Source organism: Meles meles, chromosome 9 (assembly GCF_922984935.1).
Source record: "Meles meles chromosome 9, mMelMel3.1 paternal haplotype, whole genome shotgun sequence".
Lineage (NCBI taxonomy): Eukaryota > Metazoa > Chordata > Mammalia > Carnivora > Mustelidae > Meles > Meles meles.
The window spans coordinates 29,201,587-29,220,580 of record NC_060074.1 but is presented as its reverse complement, the minus strand read 5'-3'; the positions used below and the strand labels follow the sequence as shown (position 1 = coordinate 29,220,580).

Genomic DNA, 18,994 nt, shown 5'->3' with positions numbered 1-18,994 from the left:
TTCTTTGACTTAGCACAATGCTCTTAAGATTCCTCCATATTGTTGCATGTATCAGTTTATTTATTTATTTTTTTTTGAGAGAGAGAGTGAGAGAGAAAGAATGTAAGTGTGTATGCCAGGACAGGGAGTGGGGGAAGGCAGAGGGAGAGGGAGAGAGAGAATCCTATGTAGGCTCCACACCCAGCACAGAGCCTATGCAGGCCTCGATCTCAGGCGCCAGAGATCATGACCTGAGCCAAAGTCAAGAGTCAGGTGCTTAACTGACTGAGCCTCCCAGGCCACCCAGTTTATTTACTTTTTATACCAGATAGTATTGAACAGATACGTCACAGTTTGTTTACTCAGTAGTTGTTGGATATTTGGGTCATTTCCAAGTGTTTGCTACTACGAATACGGCTGCTATGAACATTTGCGTGCAGGAGTGAGTTGCTGGGTCATATGCTAATATAGCATGGTCATATACTAATATAGCATATTAGCATATGACCCAGCAATTCACTCCTACAGAGTATGTTTCACTTTAGAGGAAACTATCAAGCTGTTTCCTGATGTACCATTTTGCATTTCCACCAGCAATGTATGCATCCCGGTTGCTCTGTATTTTCAGCCTTTCTCATGTGAACCGCCCTACTGTGTAAGTGGTGTCTCCTTGTAGTTTTCCCTGTATTTTGGTTTTCTTTTGTTTTGCCTCCTTCCCACCCCCACTCCCTTATGTCAAGGGCTAACTTTCAGTAGATCCCAAGGAGGGAACTGCTCAGCTACACAGCAACCTAGACCCAGAAGCGGGTCCTCTACAAATAGTTTAACCCGAGGTTCTCCTTGAACGTGCCTTGCCCGGCGTGCAAGGATGAGGCTCCCTTTCCAGCCACACCTGCAACTCTGGAGGAGTGGCTCTCCACTCAGGATGCTGCCCAGAGTGCCCCTGTAAGATGCCCTCTCATTTGGCCTCAATAACATTCTGACTTAGAGGTTCAGTTTTAATCCTAGATGGTAGCTTCATCCCACTGGCTCCTCCTAAGGCATATATACCAAATCACTGAACCTTCCTCATTAGGGTTTTAAATGCACTTTCCTGACAGCTAATGTTAAAGGGTCCCATCTTTCTGAGCTAATTATCTTGATGAAATTATCAGGTTTGGTATCTCATGAATAGAATTAGAGTACATTTGATTTGTTTTATAATAGCATCATGCTATTGTAACAGTATTGTAGAACCGATGAAACAGTAACATGCTGTTACTGTTACTTCATGGAAGAAGTGTTTTGGGCAGTGGTATCTTATTTTAGAATATATTTTTTTAAAGATTTTATTCATTTATTTGACAGAGATCACAAGGAGGCAGAGAGGCAGGCAGGGGTGGGTGGAAGCAGGCTCTCTGCTGAGCAGAGAGCCCAATGTGGGGCTCGATCCCAGGACCCTGAGTTCATGACCTGGGCCGAAGGCAGAGGCTTTAATCCACTGAGCCTCCCAGGCACCCCTATTTTTTTAAGTTTTATTTAAATAACCTCTACACCCCATGTGGGGCTTGAATTCATGACCCCGAGATCAAGAGTCACATATTCTTCTGAGCCAGCCAGGCACCCCTAGAACCTCATAACTATCCTATGAAGTATGCTTTGGTCTCCCCACTTCACTAACTGAAGCACAGAGAGAAAAAAGGTTTTCAAATTTGTGTTAGCTTTTCTAGTGACAGTCCCTAGCGTTCTGTGTCCATTGTAACAAAGGCACAAATCAGTTTTAGAAAGTATCGATCCTTCTTGTGTGCTTTCATTTTTGTAGGAAACCTGCCAATGCTTCCAGCTTTCATTGCTCCGAAGCTGATGAAAGGTCATGTCAGAAGAGCATCTATCGATCCCTGGACATTAACAAGGATGCAAACTCAGCTCAGGTTGGGGTAGGGGCAGGGTCCAAAGGCCTGGAAGGTCTGACAGGCTGGGTCAGAATCCCAAAAGGCATGCAACAGTGGTCCCTCAGCTACACATCTCTGAAAAGTCTCTGAAAACCAGTTGGGGGATTCAATCAGTTAAGTACACAGCTTAATCTTAATTTTTTTAAAGATTTAATTAATTAATTAATTAATTTCAGAGAAAGAGAGCGTAAGAGGGAGAAGGTCAGAGGGAGAAGCAGACTCCCTGCAGAGCAGGGAGCCTGACGTGGACGGATCCCAGGACTCCAGGATCATGACCTGAGCCAAAGGCAGTTAGTTGCTTAACCAACTGAGCCACCAGGCATCCCTAATCTTGTCTTAAAGGGTAAATGCAGAGGAAAGGAGATGGGGAGGTCCCCCCCACCCCCGCCCCGCTGCCTTTGGTGATTCCCTTATTCAACTAATTCAGCTGACAGGGATGTGGAGGTATTTACCATGGGCTGGGTTATCCACATCCTTCACCGGCCTAGGAGCAACCCATGTACTGTTTGCTCTTGGTTTTAGGGACGGTTGTCCTTAATGAATAGCCCAAAAGTTTAGGAATGCACCTGTAACAACTGTCCCTTGGCACAGCATGTTGTGCATGTTCTTTGGTTCTGGCTCCAGTTCAAGGACCCTGCTCTTCCCCTCCCAGCCACCAGGTCCCCAGAGCTCCCTTGCTCTCCTTTTTCTATCAGAAAGGGGATTTCTCTTGGAATAGGATGGAATAATTGCACTCAGTTCACATACTTGCAATGCTTAATGTGTTTCCTGTCCCACGGAATTTGTGTTCTGTAAAATATATGTATTTTAAATTTTATTTATTTGATGGAGAGAGAGAGAGAGTGAGAGAGGCACAAGCAGGGGGAGCAGGAGGAGGGAGAGGAAGAAGCACGCTTCCCACGGAGCAGGGAGCCCAATGCTGCGCTCAATCCCCAAACCCTGGGATCATGACCTGAGCTGAAGGCAGACGTTTAACCAACTGAGCCACCCAGGCGCCACAAGTATTCTGTAAAATATTAACCAAAGAAACCCCCAATGAAGAGTAAAACAGTAGACTGAATAATGCTGGCAGTATTTGTGTGGAGGGTGATGAGGTAATATGGAGCCTGTCTTGGCTTTCCTCCCCTCTAAATGTCTCAGCTGCTTCACTTCCCTTGTGGAAAGGGCTTTCCATTTCATGCCTGCCTTCCCCTAGCCAAAGAACAGAGCTTGGACAGCAAATGGAGAAAGCAGTAACCATGTATTAAGTTCCCTTTACATACTACGTACTTTTACCATGCTTTGCTTAATTTTCACAGCCCTGCAATGTAGGTATTATTTTCTTGTTATTTAAAATACCTGACTTAAGGGGTGCCTGGGTAGCTCAGTCGCTTGGGCATCAAACTCTTGACTTCGGCTTGGGTGGTGATCTCAGAGTAGTGGGAATGAGCCCTGCATCAGGCTCCACGCCCGGTGTGGAGTCTGCTTGAGATTCTCTTTCCCTCTGCCTCCTGCCTCTCCCCCAAACTCACACGCTCTCTCTGAAATAAATTAAATCTTAAACACCTGGCTTTAAAAAGTTAGATGGCATGTGCAAGGTCACACAGCAGAACTGGGATTAGAACCCAAAGTCAGACTACAAGGTCCCTGCTCTCTTCCTATCAAAAGGCCACCTCTTCAGTAGTATTCATTCTAAATTAGTTTCTGATCAATCCTGAGTGAACCTGAAGTGAACGGGAATAGGGAGCACCCTGTGTGCCCCCACCCCGGATCCCTACTCCACTGATCCAGAAATACCCTGTATTTCTCCCTGGTCTCCAAAAAGGGACTGGGTGCGAGTTATCAACTTAGAAAAACAGCAGACACGTTCTGACATTTACCCTACTATAGTTCCAAAGTTAAACTTTGGAAAAATTTCATGAATTCCCCCAAAGTCCTTATTTAGCTGAATACCTTATACCATGGGTATTCACTGCTAAACATGTGCGCTGAATGCTCTAGCAAGGTCCAATTTTCTCTCAAGGATGAAGAGGGAATATAAACCCCATTCCTTTTTCCCATCCAGCAAAACATGCACAGGTTCAGATGCTGTGATGGGATGGAAATGAAAAATAATGTCTGCACAAACATGCTCTAAACCACCAAGGACACTTATTTTCATTACTTACTTAACTAAGCCCTCCCTCTATCCCCCATGCCCATGCTGCCTCAACGCCGGTCCCCTCTTGTTACAGGGATGCCATCTGGGGACCCTCAGATGGCGGGCCGAAGACCTGCAGTGGCTTTCCAAGGAGTAAACCAGTGCGGCTGGCCGGACCAGCCACCCCGAAAATACTGGAGCAGGGGGCTCGCTTTGTGAGGAAGGCCACACGTCCTGCCCTTGTCACTGGGTCTGACATGGCACTAGGGTGCTGCCCGTGGGTCAGACGAGGGAGCTGGCTCCAATCTTGTCGTCAGGGATTTAGCCAGCCTGCCAGGGCCTCTCTGCTGGGCCCGACTCTGATGTCCTTCCTGCCGAGTGGCAGGTGCTACCCCAGGACGTTGCCACCAAGCTTTCTTCACAATTGTCAACATGGCCTTCACACCGGTCAGCATAGCATCTACTGGGTGGCCTTGAACCCAGGCAGGCCTCTAGGTGGCTTTTCCATGGCTCCATCCCAACTTGCCACATAGAACTCCAGGAGCCATGAAGCAGGGTAATCGTCCTTCCAAAACTTGGAGAGAATGATGGTAGAGAGCCCAGGGCCAGGTGGCTGCTCACTGGGCACAGCTGCTAGGAACCAGAGACCACAGGGCCAGGGAGGGAGCCAGTAGCTACTAGGAGGTGCAGGGCCGAGGACGGGCACAATTTGGGGGGAAAAGCACCTTTCTGATCTGCACTATCACCCCGCGTGCTTCCCCCAGACGCCACTCTGCTCCTGGAGAGGAGCACACCTCCTGATTCGGGCGCCCGTGTTCCTCATAGGCACGGTTCACCCAGTCAACACTCATCCCACACTCGCCATTTTACTGACTTCTGGGGAGGGAGGCAGATTCAGGTAAGACTACAAGAATTTCATCAGCGATCTGACCAGAAGGCCATCCTACAGGGGTGACTGCTCCTGAAATCCACCTGCCGTGCCACCAGACTCTGCGTACCCTTGTGACCTGTGAGCCAGACCCTGTTGATCAGAGACCGCGAAGGGGGTAAGCAGAACCCAAGATGCCCTCTGTGTTTTGGGGAAATCGCAGCTCCTGCTGCCCTCCCCTGGATTGTATCCTTCGATGCATGGACACAGACCACAGCCACTGATTATCTGGGCTCTTCACTGGGGCCACAGGAGGTTTGCAAAGCTCACGAGACCTCTCACCTCACAGTGCTCTAAGAACTACCATCCATGAGAGAGAAGTCCAGAAGGCTGAACAGGTAGTGACATGAGGTCAGAACAGGAAGGCTCAGGACTGCTAGCCACTGGGTATATGAAAGAAGTGAAACCCCGGACCAGGACGACAGGAAATGGGTTTATCGCGTGTGGCCTCACCCTGCCTATCTACTGAGGAAGTCTGAAGGGTTCTCAAAGTGGCTCCTTCGGACAGGGTATGGGGTGCGGGGACCGAGAGGGGAGACCTGAGGAGGTAAGGACCTTTGGAGGGACCGCCTCAGTTACAGGCAAAGGACTTTAGACCCAAATGTGTTTGGTACGTTTCCCCCTCTAGAGCTGTAACTTCTCACCACACCAAGGTCGAAACCAAACCACACACGGCTCTGTGAAGTTAGAAACCAAACCCTGCTTTATAAGGCTGAGTGGCCATCAGTGGCTTCTCTGCAGAGATAAGTGGTACCAGCCAGTGAACCTTCCTCACCTTCTCCCCATTCCCACCACCCTCCATCCCTCCAGATACCCATCTCTGCAATTCAACCACTTCAAAAAAATACTTTTGAGGAAGGGGCTGGGGCTCAGGCTGGCTGGCCGGCCGGCCGGTTCCCATGAGGTAGCTAACACCGGTGCTCCTGGGTGGGGGCTAGTGGAGAGAGGACAGTCACAAGCTCGCGGCAGCCAGGAGTGAGTCACCGGTTGACTGGGAGGTGGGGGAAGCAGAGAGTCTCGAGGTCTGCCCAGAGTACTTCATCAGAGGTAGCATCTGGGTGGAGGGGCTGGGCTCTTTGCTGGTGTCCTCAAGGTCCTTGGAAGAGCTGGGTTTCCCGGGGAGAGGAAAAAGGTCAGTTTGGGTCTTCTTGGGCTTAGGGATGGTCCCGTCTTCAGAGAGCGGTATGCTTCCCTCGGAGAAGCTGTGTTTCCTGAAACAGGCGGGGAAAGAAATGGCTGAGGTGGCTGTGTAGCTGGGACTTTAGCCTGTGACGTGCCTTCAGAGTCCAGACAGGCATTTCCAGCCTTCCGGGGCTATACACCATGACTAGATGGAGACAGAACCACAAAACACATCTTCTTTGTCTGAAGGCGGAGAGCTTGGTGCAAATGTGAACACGTGAGAGGAGGCCTCAAGGAGCCCGCAGGCGGCGGGCACAGCTGAGCCACACTCCAGCTCAGCTGCGCCGGGCACACGGGGAGCCACCAGGCAGAGACGGTGGCTGCGCTCCCACCCCCAGCCCCCAGTGGAGAACGCTGAGCTCATCATCTGGGAGGAGAGGAAGAAGAAAACTCCCTGAACTCACAGCCAGCACCTGTGCCTCGCCCAGACAGCACTCACCCCAGCTTGCCGGTCTCGGACTTGGAGAGCGCACTGAGTGCCACATCACCCTTCGGGATGGTCAGAAGTGATGTTGGGAGAGACCACTAAAAGCAAAGGAAGCAGTGAGGCCAAAAGGGCCAGTCAGGAGGGAGTGCTCAGGGTCCTGGGACTCTCTCCCGGCTCCACCTGAGTGATTATGGGGCTCGCCTCTTCCCTACCCTTCAGGCATGGGCCCCATGTGGGACAAAAATCTCCGTTTTCTCCAGATTCGGACCAGAAGTTGAGGCTACAAAGCACTCTGACCCTTGAAAGAAAGGCACCCAGGGAATCCTGGAGGCCATTATTCCCCTGAAAGGGAAGGGTCTGGAGGCACAGAGACAGGGGAGAAGTGAGAGGGTCTGGACCTACAACCAACCCATGCTGTGCTCTTAGGCTGCAGGGCCGAGGCTGCTATCTGGAGGTGCCCCCCGGCCCCGCAATGGCGTCACTCACCACTGGAGCAGAATCCGAGATGGCCCCTGTGTGAAACCCTTTGTAGCACCAACTTCGAAGCAGATCTACTCCTAGGACAAGATGAGCAGGGGTGGGACTTAAGAGGGTGCAATCAATTGGTGGACTCTTCTTGTCAGGGAGGCCCATTTCTTGGCCTACTAGGATTTAATCACTCACTACACACGGCCGCCTGCGGGCAGGGAGGATCCATCACCTTTGAGCTTGTTGCCGTGGTACTTCTGTTCCCACTGGGTGGTGAGAATGTTGAAATATCGTGGCTGCTCAAAAAAGCGGAGATAGCGAGAGGAGATTCGAGAAGGAAAAATTCGTTCAAATTGCCCACGGCGAGAAAACTCATCCTCCATCTCAACCAGAATCCGTACGTCATCTGGCGTCAGGACGTCCAGCACAGATGCATAGAAGTCCTAAGACCCAAGGAACGGAGAGGAAGAGGGTGTAACAGGAGGTTGGGTGGGAGGGTACAGTGAGCTCCGCTCTGAGGTCCTAAGGCTGCAGGACCTCTAAGGCAACACGGAGGCTGACTAGTGGGTCAGCTCGGGACCCCGTCTGTTCCCAGGCCTGCGGCGTTCTGCTGTCTAGAGAAGATACTCCAGAGCACAGAGGTTTTAAGAGGTTTGCTGGATGGAGTCAAGATCAGAATCTAGCAACTGAGACCCAGCAGCTGCCTTCGGACTACTACTCTCATCTACTCCAAGAACACAGCGAGCTCCCCTGGGGCTCAGTGCACCTCAAAGGAAGAAACCCAAAGGGTCCATAGCTCAGACAACAGGGGATGGTTACAACAGCATCGGGTGAGGAGCAGTGGTTGGCCATGTGGTAAAGGCCGTCAACTCTCTCCTGGAACCACGCACAGACCAGCAGATCCCTGCACGCCAAGGGACCCTGAAGCTGGGTTAGGAAACCCTGTCTTGGAGAGAGGGAAAACTGCTTGCCTTGGGCTCCCAAATGTCTCACCAGGGAAACTTTCTGTTGGCACTTGGGGGTGGAGGGTAATCTCCTACCTGATCAGGAATTTTCTGGGTCAGATAATAGGCTTTCTTCATCTTCTGTGCAGTGAAATGCTCTGGGGCCACTCGACACTTATCCCTGGGGGAGCTGGGCAGGCTAACGCGGTGGATGGAAGAGAAACAAAGGGTAAGGTCAGCAGCTTCGCATCCTGAGGACACGTGAAAAGAGCATACCTCTCAGGACCCTTAGCGTAGCTGGAGGAGGAAGACAACTCTTGGCTGGGGTCAGGGGACTCACTGGGGCACCAAGGTTAAGTGGTTTGTTGGAGGGAGTCACCCCCGTCTCGAGACAAGACAAAGATGCTGGGACAGACACCTGTTACTTGCGCAGATGGGACAGCAATGCACTCTACGCAAGCAGCCTGAGCACCGAAGAGCAAGCAGCACAGAGTAACTAGAAGAGTTCAAGGCGCCCTCACAGGCTGGTAAGAAAAGAGGAGTCGGGAAGGACCGCTGCGTGCGTGAGTTCGGTCGGATTTGGTGGGCAGCTCGGCTGTTGTGAGCGGCTCTCCTAGAGTGAGTTGAGCAGGTGATAGCAAAGGCTCCCTGGTCCTCGGTCGGAGGGCACTCATGGCTAATCCCCTGGGCTCGTTAAGGCCCTGTTGTTTGCCTTAAGATTATTCTCCCATGTTCTGCTGTCATTCTGAAAGTGGACCTTGCGGTCTACCCTGCAGCTGCATTTTCTATAATTATGACTGACACATCCTGTACATGAGACATGTCTCATCTTTGCGCAAAAATGCTGTGGTAATCACTTATGAAACAGAAATATGCTATGGTAATCACTTATGAAACAGATTATAAGAGTATGTGCTTAATAAAGAACTTTGTCACTTGCGTCAATCGGCCTGGTGTCCCTCGCGTGTTCTTCGCATTCCCTTCCCCCCGGGACTCTCCCTCTTTTTCCCCTTTCTTTTCCCCTTGCTGTTTGTCGTGCGGGCACGACACTCGGCACTGGCTGTGCAACCCGGGCACACTCCAGGACTCCCTGCCCTGCTTCCAGCCCTGGCACCACCACTACTGTGCACACGCGAAGATGGCCTCCAAAGAGCCCATGGGGCGGCGGGTGTTAAGTGACAGCCACAGCCAGAGCCACACCAGAGTCCACGAGACGCAGTGGGGAAAGCAAGTGTTATTCCCGGCGAATCGGGACTAGAATCCCAGCTCTCCCACTCTGTAGTGGAATAACCATGGGTGGGCTGCCTAATCCCAGGGATTTCCGGTCTCCACATCGGTCAGCTGAGGACACGATTACCAGCCGCGTGGGCTGAGGTGGAGAGGAGTTACGGGTTTCTCCCGACACACAGCAAGGTCCCAACCAAGTATCAGCTCCCTCCCCTCAAGAGTGGTTCCAAGAGGTCTGGGGCTGTGCTGGAGATGGCTTCACGCAGATGCCGCCCGCAGCTCGGCTCTCGTGGGTGGGTGAGGTCCCAGCAGGGAGGTCTGACTGAGGGGGGTGTCAGGAGGAAGAAAGCCCAGGAGCAGAGGAGGGGACATTCCAGAGGAACAGTGAGAAGCCATGCCCATTTCAGAGAGGAGACTCCATTCACCGATCCTTCACCTCTGGACTTCTAGGAGCAGCTGCCTGGTCAGAGCACAGGAGCCAGGAAGGGGAGGAGAGCGAGGGACGCCTGGGAAAAGAAGGCCACGGCCTCGTGTGCCCCTGTGAGGAGTTTAAAGCTGATTCTTCAGGCCCTGTGGAGATTCCTGAGCTGGGAGTGATAAAACCAGCCATGCTTTTCAGGGGCACTGACGTGGGAAGAGGTGCGTGGGAAGACTTTGGGGGCAGAGTGTGCAGCACGGGAGACTGAGCAGGAAGGGGTGCTCGGGCTCTGTTCCTTCCCACAGTCCCCAGGGGGCCGCTCGTGAGCCACAGGGCTAAGCACAGAGGCTGACCTGGCGCTGGAGCTGCCGGGGCTGCCGGAGAAGGACACGACGTCCTCTGCGTTGGGTAGGACGAAGCCTGCCAGGTTCAGAAGGTCGCGGATCATCTGGCCTTTGATGCTGATGTCCAGCGGGGAGCTGGAGTGGAGGCTTCAGGGAAAGGGTACGAGGGGCAGTAGGACGGCTTCTGGCCACGCGCCTGAGTCAGTGCTAGCCCGTGGACACCTTGCCTCCCCAACCCCCGAGCACCATCACGGGGGACTTGCTGCCCCACAGAGAGTGATCACCTCACTCGGGATGGTTCCCGACTATGGCCTTTCTTTGCCGGGGGAAAGCACATGGTAGGGATCAAGTCCCAGAGAGCAACTTCTTGAGAAAATGGCTTAGAATGAGTGAAGGAGGGAAAAACAGATCACCAAGGGAAAACACAAAATCTACTGCAGGAAAGGTCTTCCCAGAAGTCAGCAAGACCAGAGCGGAAAGAGGATCGTGAGGACACAGGCAGAACTGTGCTCCGAGTGCCCCAAGAACCCACCTACCTCGGGGAGATATTGACCTCCAGGACCCAGGGCTTGAGGTTTTCGTCTAGCATGATGTCAAAACCGAAGAGCTCGTGGCAGCTGTAGGGCCGTCGCACGTACATCTTCAGCAGGCTGGTCACATAGGGCTCCGACCTGGTCACAGGGAAGACCACGTCTTTAGCCTACCTCCTCCTGCAGGGCCCTCGCTATAGCTGCCCAGAGACGGGAGAACAGAAGCACTCCAGGAAAAGCAGTTCCCAAGGGAGGCCTCTGATCTAGAGCCAGATTCTGGAGAGGAAGTTCAGTAAAAGGGCAGAATTCTAGCTACTCCTTCCTATTCCTAGTCCTCAGAAACTGACGCCCGGTGTGGTCAGTGTCTGGGGCACAGCCGTGTGTAGGTCCATGAAAAAAGGGGAGGCCATGGAAGGCCCCACACCAGGGTAGCAGCGTGACTCACGAGATGATGGTTTTGACAACAACATCCTTTATCTTCTCCCAGATGGCATCACTATTGACTCCCTTCTGGCTCAGGTAGTTCCATAAAGCCTTCAGTGCCCTGCAAGGCAGGTGGGGCAGGGGTTATATTCTATGAACAGGTGATGACGAAAAGAGAAAGAAAAATGAGTAAGAGGTCCAAAGGCGCTCTCTCCATGTCTCTTTTGAGGTTTTCAATTCAGAAAGAGAGGAGCTTGGATGGAAACAGACCAATTCTGAATTGCCCAGTGTTTATATGACCTTTGGGTTTTACATCAATCCTCACTGACCGTGCCCCTGAACCTCCCCAAAGCCCAGAACCCTGTGTTCCCCTAGGCCTCCGCCTGAGGGGGACGCAGCCTGGGTACCATTTGTGGCCCTGGCAGGCTGTTTCATCCGCATTGGCCTGGTACTCAGCATTCTTTTTATTGACACTGTAGTTGGTCAGGTGCATGAACTTGTTGCCAAGGCTCTTCATGGAAGGGGAATACCTAGAAGTGAGGAGAAAGGCAGAGGTAAGATAGGGAGACAGCAGGTGGACAGAGGTCCAAACGTTTCCCCAAATCCCAAGGCAGTAAAGGACAAGTAAACAGATCTTTCCAGATGTGTAAGAGCGTGAGAAGTACGTCTGTTGGCAAGGTTTCTAGAATACCACAGCTCCTTTATCATGAGCAGCTCACAAAACTCAGGAAAAGTTTACTTATGTTTACTTGTTTCTTTCTTTTTTTTTTTTTTTTAGATTTTATTTATTTATTTGACAGAGAGAGAGATCACAAGTAGGCAGAGAGGCAGGCAGAAAGAGAGGGAAGCAGGCTCCCCGCGGAGCAGAGAGCCCGATGTGGGGCTCGATCCCAGGACCCTGAGATCATGACCTGAGCCGAAGGCAGCGGCTTAATCCAATGAGCCACCCAGGCGCCCCTGTTTGTTTCTTATATAAGGAGATGAAAAGATACAGCCAAGTGCAAGAGAAGCACAGGGCAAGGCATGTGGGACTGATCGCCTTCATCCCACCTCAGTCCTGTAGGAGGACACAGCCCACAGTCACTGAGGGAGAGAAGAGAGGCTTCTCGTTTCCTCTTCCCCATATGATAATGCGATTTATAATAAGAAACTTACATGCATGTCCCTGTCCCTGGTTCCTGGCACAGAGTTCCTAAATCTCTTATAAATTCCTCAGTGATAAGAGCACTATCAGACCATCTTTTGGTCTTTGATCCCAGTTCCTGACACACAGCTCCTGAAACCCTTGTAATTTCCTAGGCAATAGGAGCGTCTTGTGTTCTAATGAGGCGACTTTGGGTGAGTTCCTGGATAGGGTCTGATCACCAGACAGACCAACCCATGATTAGAAGCTTGGAATTTTCGGCCCTGCCCCCTCTCCCCCCTTAAGAGGGAGAAGGGCTAAAAACAGAATCAATCATGCCTACACGATGAAGCCTCCCTAAAATCCCCAAAGTACAAGGTGCATGTTCTAGGTGGGGATCCTGTGGGATGTGCTGGGAGTGGGGCCCAGAGAGGGTCAGGGAGCGCTGCACCCCTTGTCACACACGCCGCCCTGTGCCTTGTCTCCTCTGACACCTCACCTGGTCTCTTCTCTCTGGCTGTTAGCCTGTAACCAAACTTTACCATCTGCTATGATGAGCTGCTCTGGCAAATTAATGGAAGCTGAGAAGGGGGTTCCGGGAACCTCTGACTTCTAGCTGACCGATAAGAAGCACAGGCACCTGGACTGGTGACCAGCGTCTGAAGCAGGAGGAAGGGGCAACCTCATGACGCGGAGCCCCAAGCTGGGGGCTCGGACTCTGGTGGGGTGTGTGTGTGGAGGGCGTGGCCAGTGTCAGACGGGAGTTAAAATGCAGGATACCCAGCTGGTGTTGCAAAGAATTGCCTCCTGTGGGGAAAAGTCCCACTCACTTGGTGACCAGAAGTGGCAGAAGTGTTCAGTGTGATAGGAGACAAAGGAAAGGAAGATTGGGTTTTCCAGATACACCTACTTCTCCTTTGCCCACAAAATGTATTGTTTTTCAGCCTGGCATCCTCCAGTTCCCCTCATTCTCAGGAAAACAAGTCCCCAGAGCTGTCGGGGTGAGGCCTCAGCATGACCACGTACTTGCAACTGGCAAAGCGGACGAGTCCGTCGGAAAAGAGGTAAATCCGCAGAGGATCGTAGGAGGTGACGTAAACATAGATTCGCAGGTCGAACTTGCTGCCACTGATGAGGTAGGGTTTGTGCAGATACCTAAACAGGGAACGGTCAGCTTCAGGGACGTGACCCATGAGATGGGGCTCAGTACATAAAACAGCAGAAGCCAGCGAAGAGTCCCCAAAGTAAAGACCTTAAAACTGCTGGCTGAAGAAGGTCGATGGCTGGGAGGACAAAGGGCAGGGAAACGCTATAAAAAGGGACCCTCTGGGCAGGGGAGGTGGGAAAATGAGGAGTGGGGTATGAGCTGGCAACAAGCTCACCTCTGTACCAGGAGGGGCCTTCGCTTGGGGAGCTGACTCCACTTGTGAATGACCTGGATGCCAATACCTCGGGCTGATGCTGGCTAGAAGGCAAGCGGAAGGGAGAGATTTGCTGCCGGCCCAATATGCCATCGCTCCCGCTCTCGGACCTCGACCCACTGCCTGCCGCCATCCACTCACCGGTTTAACAATCCACTTCTGGCGGCTGCTGCTCTCCCAGGCTTTGCGCAGGAGCTTGGCGTCCTGGGGCAGGATGAAGGACTGGGGGAAGAAACTGAACTCCTTCTTGCCAAAGCGGCTCTGCATGCGAGACAGGTTCCGCCACAGCCGGTCCTTTCGCCCAATCTGGAAGGAACCTGGAAAGTGGTTCAGCTACAGAAGGGACAAAGTGGGAGAGCAGAGAGAGGGCCTGGGTAAGGCCAGGAGGAAGACAGCAAGACTCACGGGGTCCTTTCAACTTCCTTAGCGACACTCTGAGCTCTCAATCCACTTCTACCGTCACCATCGGATGGTAAGTACTCCCCTGCGGAGCACTCACCAAAAGATGATTAAAACACAAACAAAAAACACCAAAATGTAGTACCCCCAAGGGGTAGATAGCTCATGAACAACCAGAGAACAGTGATTAAGTCAGACAAGAAATTCCCTGTAAGTGTCTACTGCCTTAACGGCCTGTAGGGCAAAGATAGGAAAGCACGTGGCCTTCGTTAAGTCTGGGGCAAGGGACTCCTCTGTCCAACAGGAGACCAGAGTCCTCTTTGTGCGCACCCAGCTTGGCAGACTGGAGGCAATGCACAGCAGTCACAGCAGAGACACGATTCACAGAAACAGATGCCGCAGCTCAAACCACATCGGAGAAGGAAGTGTTTTGGGGGGGCTGCAGCCCCTTGGGGCACTGCAGCTGCGCTGCTGGATGGCCATGACCCGCGAGGGCCCCGCTGCCCACTCCTCCCGCACCGCCTCCGCTCTGTGCACGGTCCTGGCTTCTCCGCGGTCACCCTCCTCTTTCCCCCCTGCCCATACCAACCTCCTCCTGCCGGGTCCGAAGTCCAGGGGAGGGACTCCCCAGAAAGGACTCCTACCTTCTGATGCTCCCGAATAGATCGGAAACTAGGAGACTTCATGTGGTGACCCCAGCAGCCCAGCCAGTCATCATTTCCTACAGGAGGCACATCAGGGAGTCAGTCCCCCTAGCAGCTCAGTCCTTGGGGCCAAGAGGCTCAGAGGCCCCAGACACACCGTTGGGCCTGGGCACAGCTCCCAGACCCATTTTTCTTTTCTTTTCTTTTTTTTTTTTTTAAGATTTTATTTACTTATTTGACAGACAGAGATCACAAGTAGGCAGAGAGGCAGGCAGAGAGAGAGAGAGAGAGGAGGAAGCAGGCTCCCCGCAGAGCAGAGAGCCTGATGTGGGGCTCGATCCCAGGACCCTGGGATCATGACCTGAGCCGAAGGCAGAGGCTTTAACCACTGAGCCACCCAGGCGCCCCCCCAGACCCATTTTTCTAAGAGCCGCTGTGGAGCTGTCCTACGTGAGACCCTGGGGTCAGGAACAGAACAATGGCTCTCTGTCTTCTAACTTCGAGGACCAGGCTCCGGCCCAGAGAGACTTCAGAGCTATGTCTTCCCATGAGGTGGGAAATCCAGGCCAGGGTCCCCTCAGAGCAGGAGGTATGCAGGGCTCTCCCCCCATCCGGAGGCCATCTGACGGGGCAGGGGACAAGCTCGCAGTAAGGCCGGTGACTCACTCTTGCTGATTTTGAAGTGGGACCGTCCAATGGTCTGCTTGACAATGTTGGGGGTCACAGTGCTCATCTTCCAGCGGAGCAGCTTCCTCTGCTCCCAGGGAAGTTTCTCCACTGGGGAAAAGGATGGGGGGCGAGGGTGAAGGAGAGCAGGAGAGTCAGGGTTAGAAGTGGAAAGGTGGCGCCGCTGCCCAGCCTCCACTAGGGAGACGAGTCACTAAGAAGTGTTCTGGCCAGAGTTTCAAAGGAGCACCCTTGGCAGGAAGAGGGGGGCCGCAGCGGTTGAGGAACACGGACCAGAGGGAGGTTGGCAGGAATGAAGCATGAGATGATGTGGCTGACAAGGGTCAGCTGAGGGACAGACACGGAAAAGTTCCGAGTATCAGGCTGGTGAACCAGGTGGGGAACCGATCACCAGAAAGGTCATTCTGGAAAGCCCCTTTCACTCCCCTGCCCACTCCTCCCAACTTGCCTAGCACCCTTCTCCTGGGGACACTTCAGGGCTCAGACCCTTGGCCAGGGTTACCTCTCTCGTCCCGGGTGCCAAAATAGATGGTAGGGGGCACGTTGGGAAAGAGGCTGTAGACGAGGGCTGGCCGGACAACTTTCTCACTGGAGAGAGGTTTGGTGAGAATCTCCGCACAGCTCCTATGATGCAAAACAGACGTGTGCTAGAGAAAGGGGAGGCCACGCCCCCGAAGTGCTGTCACTGTGTCCTTTCCTCAGGGGTGTGGTCTTTCGCACCGGGATTCCGCAAAGACAAGTACTCAGTAAGTATTCTGCAAATACGAATCTACACGGTGCCAGAGCTAACACCGGTACATGTCACCTAAAGGCCAGACTTTCCCATACTCCCTTCTGTGACACAGCTCCAACATCTCCCCTGACAAGACATGGGCAGGGAAAGCCCTGGAAAGAGTGGCTCCGAGAGCAGGTATGCAACACTTGCACAAAGAGGAGTAAATGAGGAGAGAAAACGATATGGATAATGAAAAAGAAGGAAGAGCAGAAAAGACCTAAGAAGAAGTATAGAGAGTTTTAAAAAGAAAAAGGGGGAAAAGCAACAGAAGGAAAGAAATAGGGATACTTCTAACTCATTTTCTATTTAGGCTAATCTGAAGATATGCAGGTGATGAAGGCTGCTCTCCATTTTGGGAAGTGATCTGGGACATTAGTGTGGTAACGCAGGTCTGGGAATCTGGAGCAGTGGGCCGCTGGGGTCCGGCCGTTGCTCCCACCATGGCGCAGCCAAGGTGATCTCAAGGGATCTCTAAAACTGAACACCTCAGCTATCGGGTGCAGGAGGAGAGTCCCAGACCATGTCTTTAAATAGCAGGGGGAAAGGAGAAAATAGTTATCGCTCTCTCTGCTGAGCTGACATGACCCACAAAGATTACTATTTAAGATTAATCTTTAGCTTACAAAGAGCCGTTCTACCTGTTATTTTGCAGCACAACAGAAATAGGCACTAGTACGGAAAACACTTCGGTTGTTTGAAATCTTTAAATTATTTAGAAATGTTACTGAGTCCAGTTAAATACTAATTCTCAGCTAAATAGTTCCAATGAATTCAACTCTCAATTCCTTGTTTCCAAAATATTTTTATTTCAAAGCTTTTTAATTTACGGAGTATTAGAATTTAAGACCGCTGAAAATCAAGGAGAAGGAGTTAAGGCTTAGAAATAAGACAAGACAGGAATGTAAAATGGTAAAGCCACTCTGGAAAAGTTTTGGTGGTTTCTTAAAAAAAACAATAAGTGGGGCGCTTGGGTGGCTCAGTCCGTGAACTAGGTCATGAGCTCAGGGTTGTGAGATCCAGCCCCGAGTCGGGCTCCGCACTAGATTCTTTCCTCCTCCCTCCCCCTTTGCTCACCCCTCATGCTCACTCTCTCAAATAAATAAATAAAATCTTTTAAAAACACAACAATTAAACACGCAACTACCATACGACCCAGCAACAGCACTCCTGGACACTGACCTCAGAGGGACAAAGATTTACGTTCACACAAAAATATGTACATCTCAGAACTGTGTCTGATAGTGGGGCACACTTATGATGCAAGGTCGCAATGACCCTTGTGGGGTGGCCAAATATTATGTTTCTCCATTAAAATTAATTAACATTAATTTTCTAAGCACTGTTTGAAATCCTTTTCTTTTTACTTGGAACAATTTCTTAGAAACTAACAACCAAACTGCAGCCTAAGAAACACGGTACTATTTTTAAGCCTGAACGATAAAATATGCTTCTAGTCCCTTCCATTGGTCCTTATTTGAAAACTAAAGTCCCAAATGTCAAAATCTGGTAAAAACGAGTTACAGTTAACAGGGCCATTAATGACTTTATAATCTTCTGTATTTTTTTAATTTATTCTCTTTGAGAGAGAGAGAGTGTGTGCACAGGTGAGCAAACGGGGGTGGGGGTGGAGGCGGGGAGCCGAGAGGGGAAGAATCTTCGAGCAGACTCCCTACTGAGCACGGAGACCATAATCAGAGCTGAAACCCAGAGTCGGATGCTCAAATGACTGAGCCACCCAAGCACCCCTCTCTTTATAATCTTAGACAGCAAATAAGCCCGTACCAATGATCGACACAACACTCACTTGGAGATCACCGCTACCGACTCGCTGGTGGAGACGGCACTGAACGAGGAGCACTCTGAGTCTCCTGGAGGGGAGAGAGCAGAAGAAGGTCCACTGGCAGAGGCTGCTACACAAACCCAACACGCCCAGGCTGTGCTTCTTTGGGCATCCTGGCTCAGCCTTCCCGCGGAGCCACGAGCACCAACATGCAGCCTCTCACAGCCTTCTGTGAGCTTGGCAGTAGCACAGAGGAAAGAAGACTGGTGGACCGCAGGGCTAGTGAACCAATTTCCCAGAAGCCACTGCCACCCTCAGACCCATAAGGCAAACGATTACTGCGGGTGATAAAGTGAGTCAAGGACCCAGCATACAAATGTCAGCCCCCATCCCTCGTGGGTGGTGACCACTTCCCAGCTGGGAGGGGAGAGGGTCCCTTACTTACCCTCTTCCTCTTCATTCTCATCATGGCTGCAGCAGTCCTCCAAACCATCGACTAGCTCTTCTTCTAGATCTTCAGCCTCACCCAGGTCTAGCTGCGGGTCTGCAGGTGAACTATAGAAAGAATCATGCCCCAGCCCAACCTCCGTTAAGAGAGGTCACAGCTAGATTCTCATTGCTTCATCACCTCCCAGTGTTCATCTCCTCCCCACTCGACGACTTGCTGTCTCTTGTCCAGATCTCACAACTCATTTTTCTGGCCCTCAGAGTTTTGGTCTAGCCATAGTTCCTCAACCCTACAGCCCCTATTGTGCAGAGAGGCACTCCATCTCCCATCTTCTCCCTCATAGAACATCAGTGCAAAATTCTGCATACAAAACACTATCAATGAATATCTGGTAATTGACTTCAAAGGCCCCTAGACCTCAGAATTCTGCACAAGGCCTTGGTGGACCAAGGTTCCAGAGACGTAACAGGGCACAAGAGAAGGAGCCAAGTTTGTGTGTGCCCTAACTCTGAAATGGCTATCAAACAAGGAATGACAGAGAGCCTGGTTTGGTATGGAATTAAGTGGAGAAGTCGCAGGCTCCAACGTTTGGCATTATCTCTTCCTGATGATAACCTGAAGCAGGGCTGCCAAACTCTTTCTCTAAAGGACTAGATAGTGAATCTTTTCAGTTTTGCGGGCCATTCAGTTTGCTGCAATTACTCAGTCCTACCACTGGGACATGAAAGTAGCCACAGACAGCAGTAAACGAATGGGTGAGGCTGTGTTTCAATAAAACTTTATTTATAAAAGCCCGC

The 18,994-nt window shown here is 51.6% G+C and overlaps 1 protein-coding gene across 3 annotated transcripts in view; it reads right to left on the bottom strand.

The window, feature by feature from the left end:
• Positions 1-5,641: 5,641 nt before the first annotated feature.
• The window catches only part of TTLL4 (tubulin tyrosine ligase like 4), a 35,898-nt gene continuing 22,545 nt past the window's right edge, over positions 5,642-18,994 (bottom strand). For all 3 annotated transcript variants that reach the window (XM_046018913.1, XM_046018912.1, XM_046018914.1), the window contains 17 exons: positions 18,195-18,304; positions 17,774-17,837; positions 15,697-15,818; positions 15,174-15,284; positions 14,508-14,584; positions 13,606-13,797; positions 13,426-13,508; positions 13,070-13,198; positions 11,328-11,450; positions 10,943-11,041; positions 10,504-10,638; positions 9,977-10,114; positions 8,075-8,177; positions 7,267-7,477; positions 7,053-7,123; positions 6,579-6,664; positions 5,642-6,168 (listed from right to left, as the gene is read on the bottom strand). In XM_046018913.1, the coding sequence (XP_045874869.1) occupies positions 5,910-6,168; positions 6,579-6,664; positions 7,053-7,123; positions 7,267-7,477; positions 8,075-8,177; positions 9,977-10,114; positions 10,504-10,638; positions 10,943-11,041; positions 11,328-11,450; positions 13,070-13,198; positions 13,426-13,508; positions 13,606-13,797; positions 14,508-14,584; positions 15,174-15,284; positions 15,697-15,818; positions 17,774-17,837; positions 18,195-18,304 (2,113 nt within the window). In that variant the 3' untranslated portion in view covers positions 5,642-5,909. The remainder of the gene's footprint in view (positions 6,169-6,578; positions 6,665-7,052; positions 7,124-7,266; positions 7,478-8,074; positions 8,178-9,976; positions 10,115-10,503; positions 10,639-10,942; positions 11,042-11,327; positions 11,451-13,069; positions 13,199-13,425; positions 13,509-13,605; positions 13,798-14,507; positions 14,585-15,173; positions 15,285-15,696; positions 15,819-17,773; positions 17,838-18,194; positions 18,305-18,994) is intronic.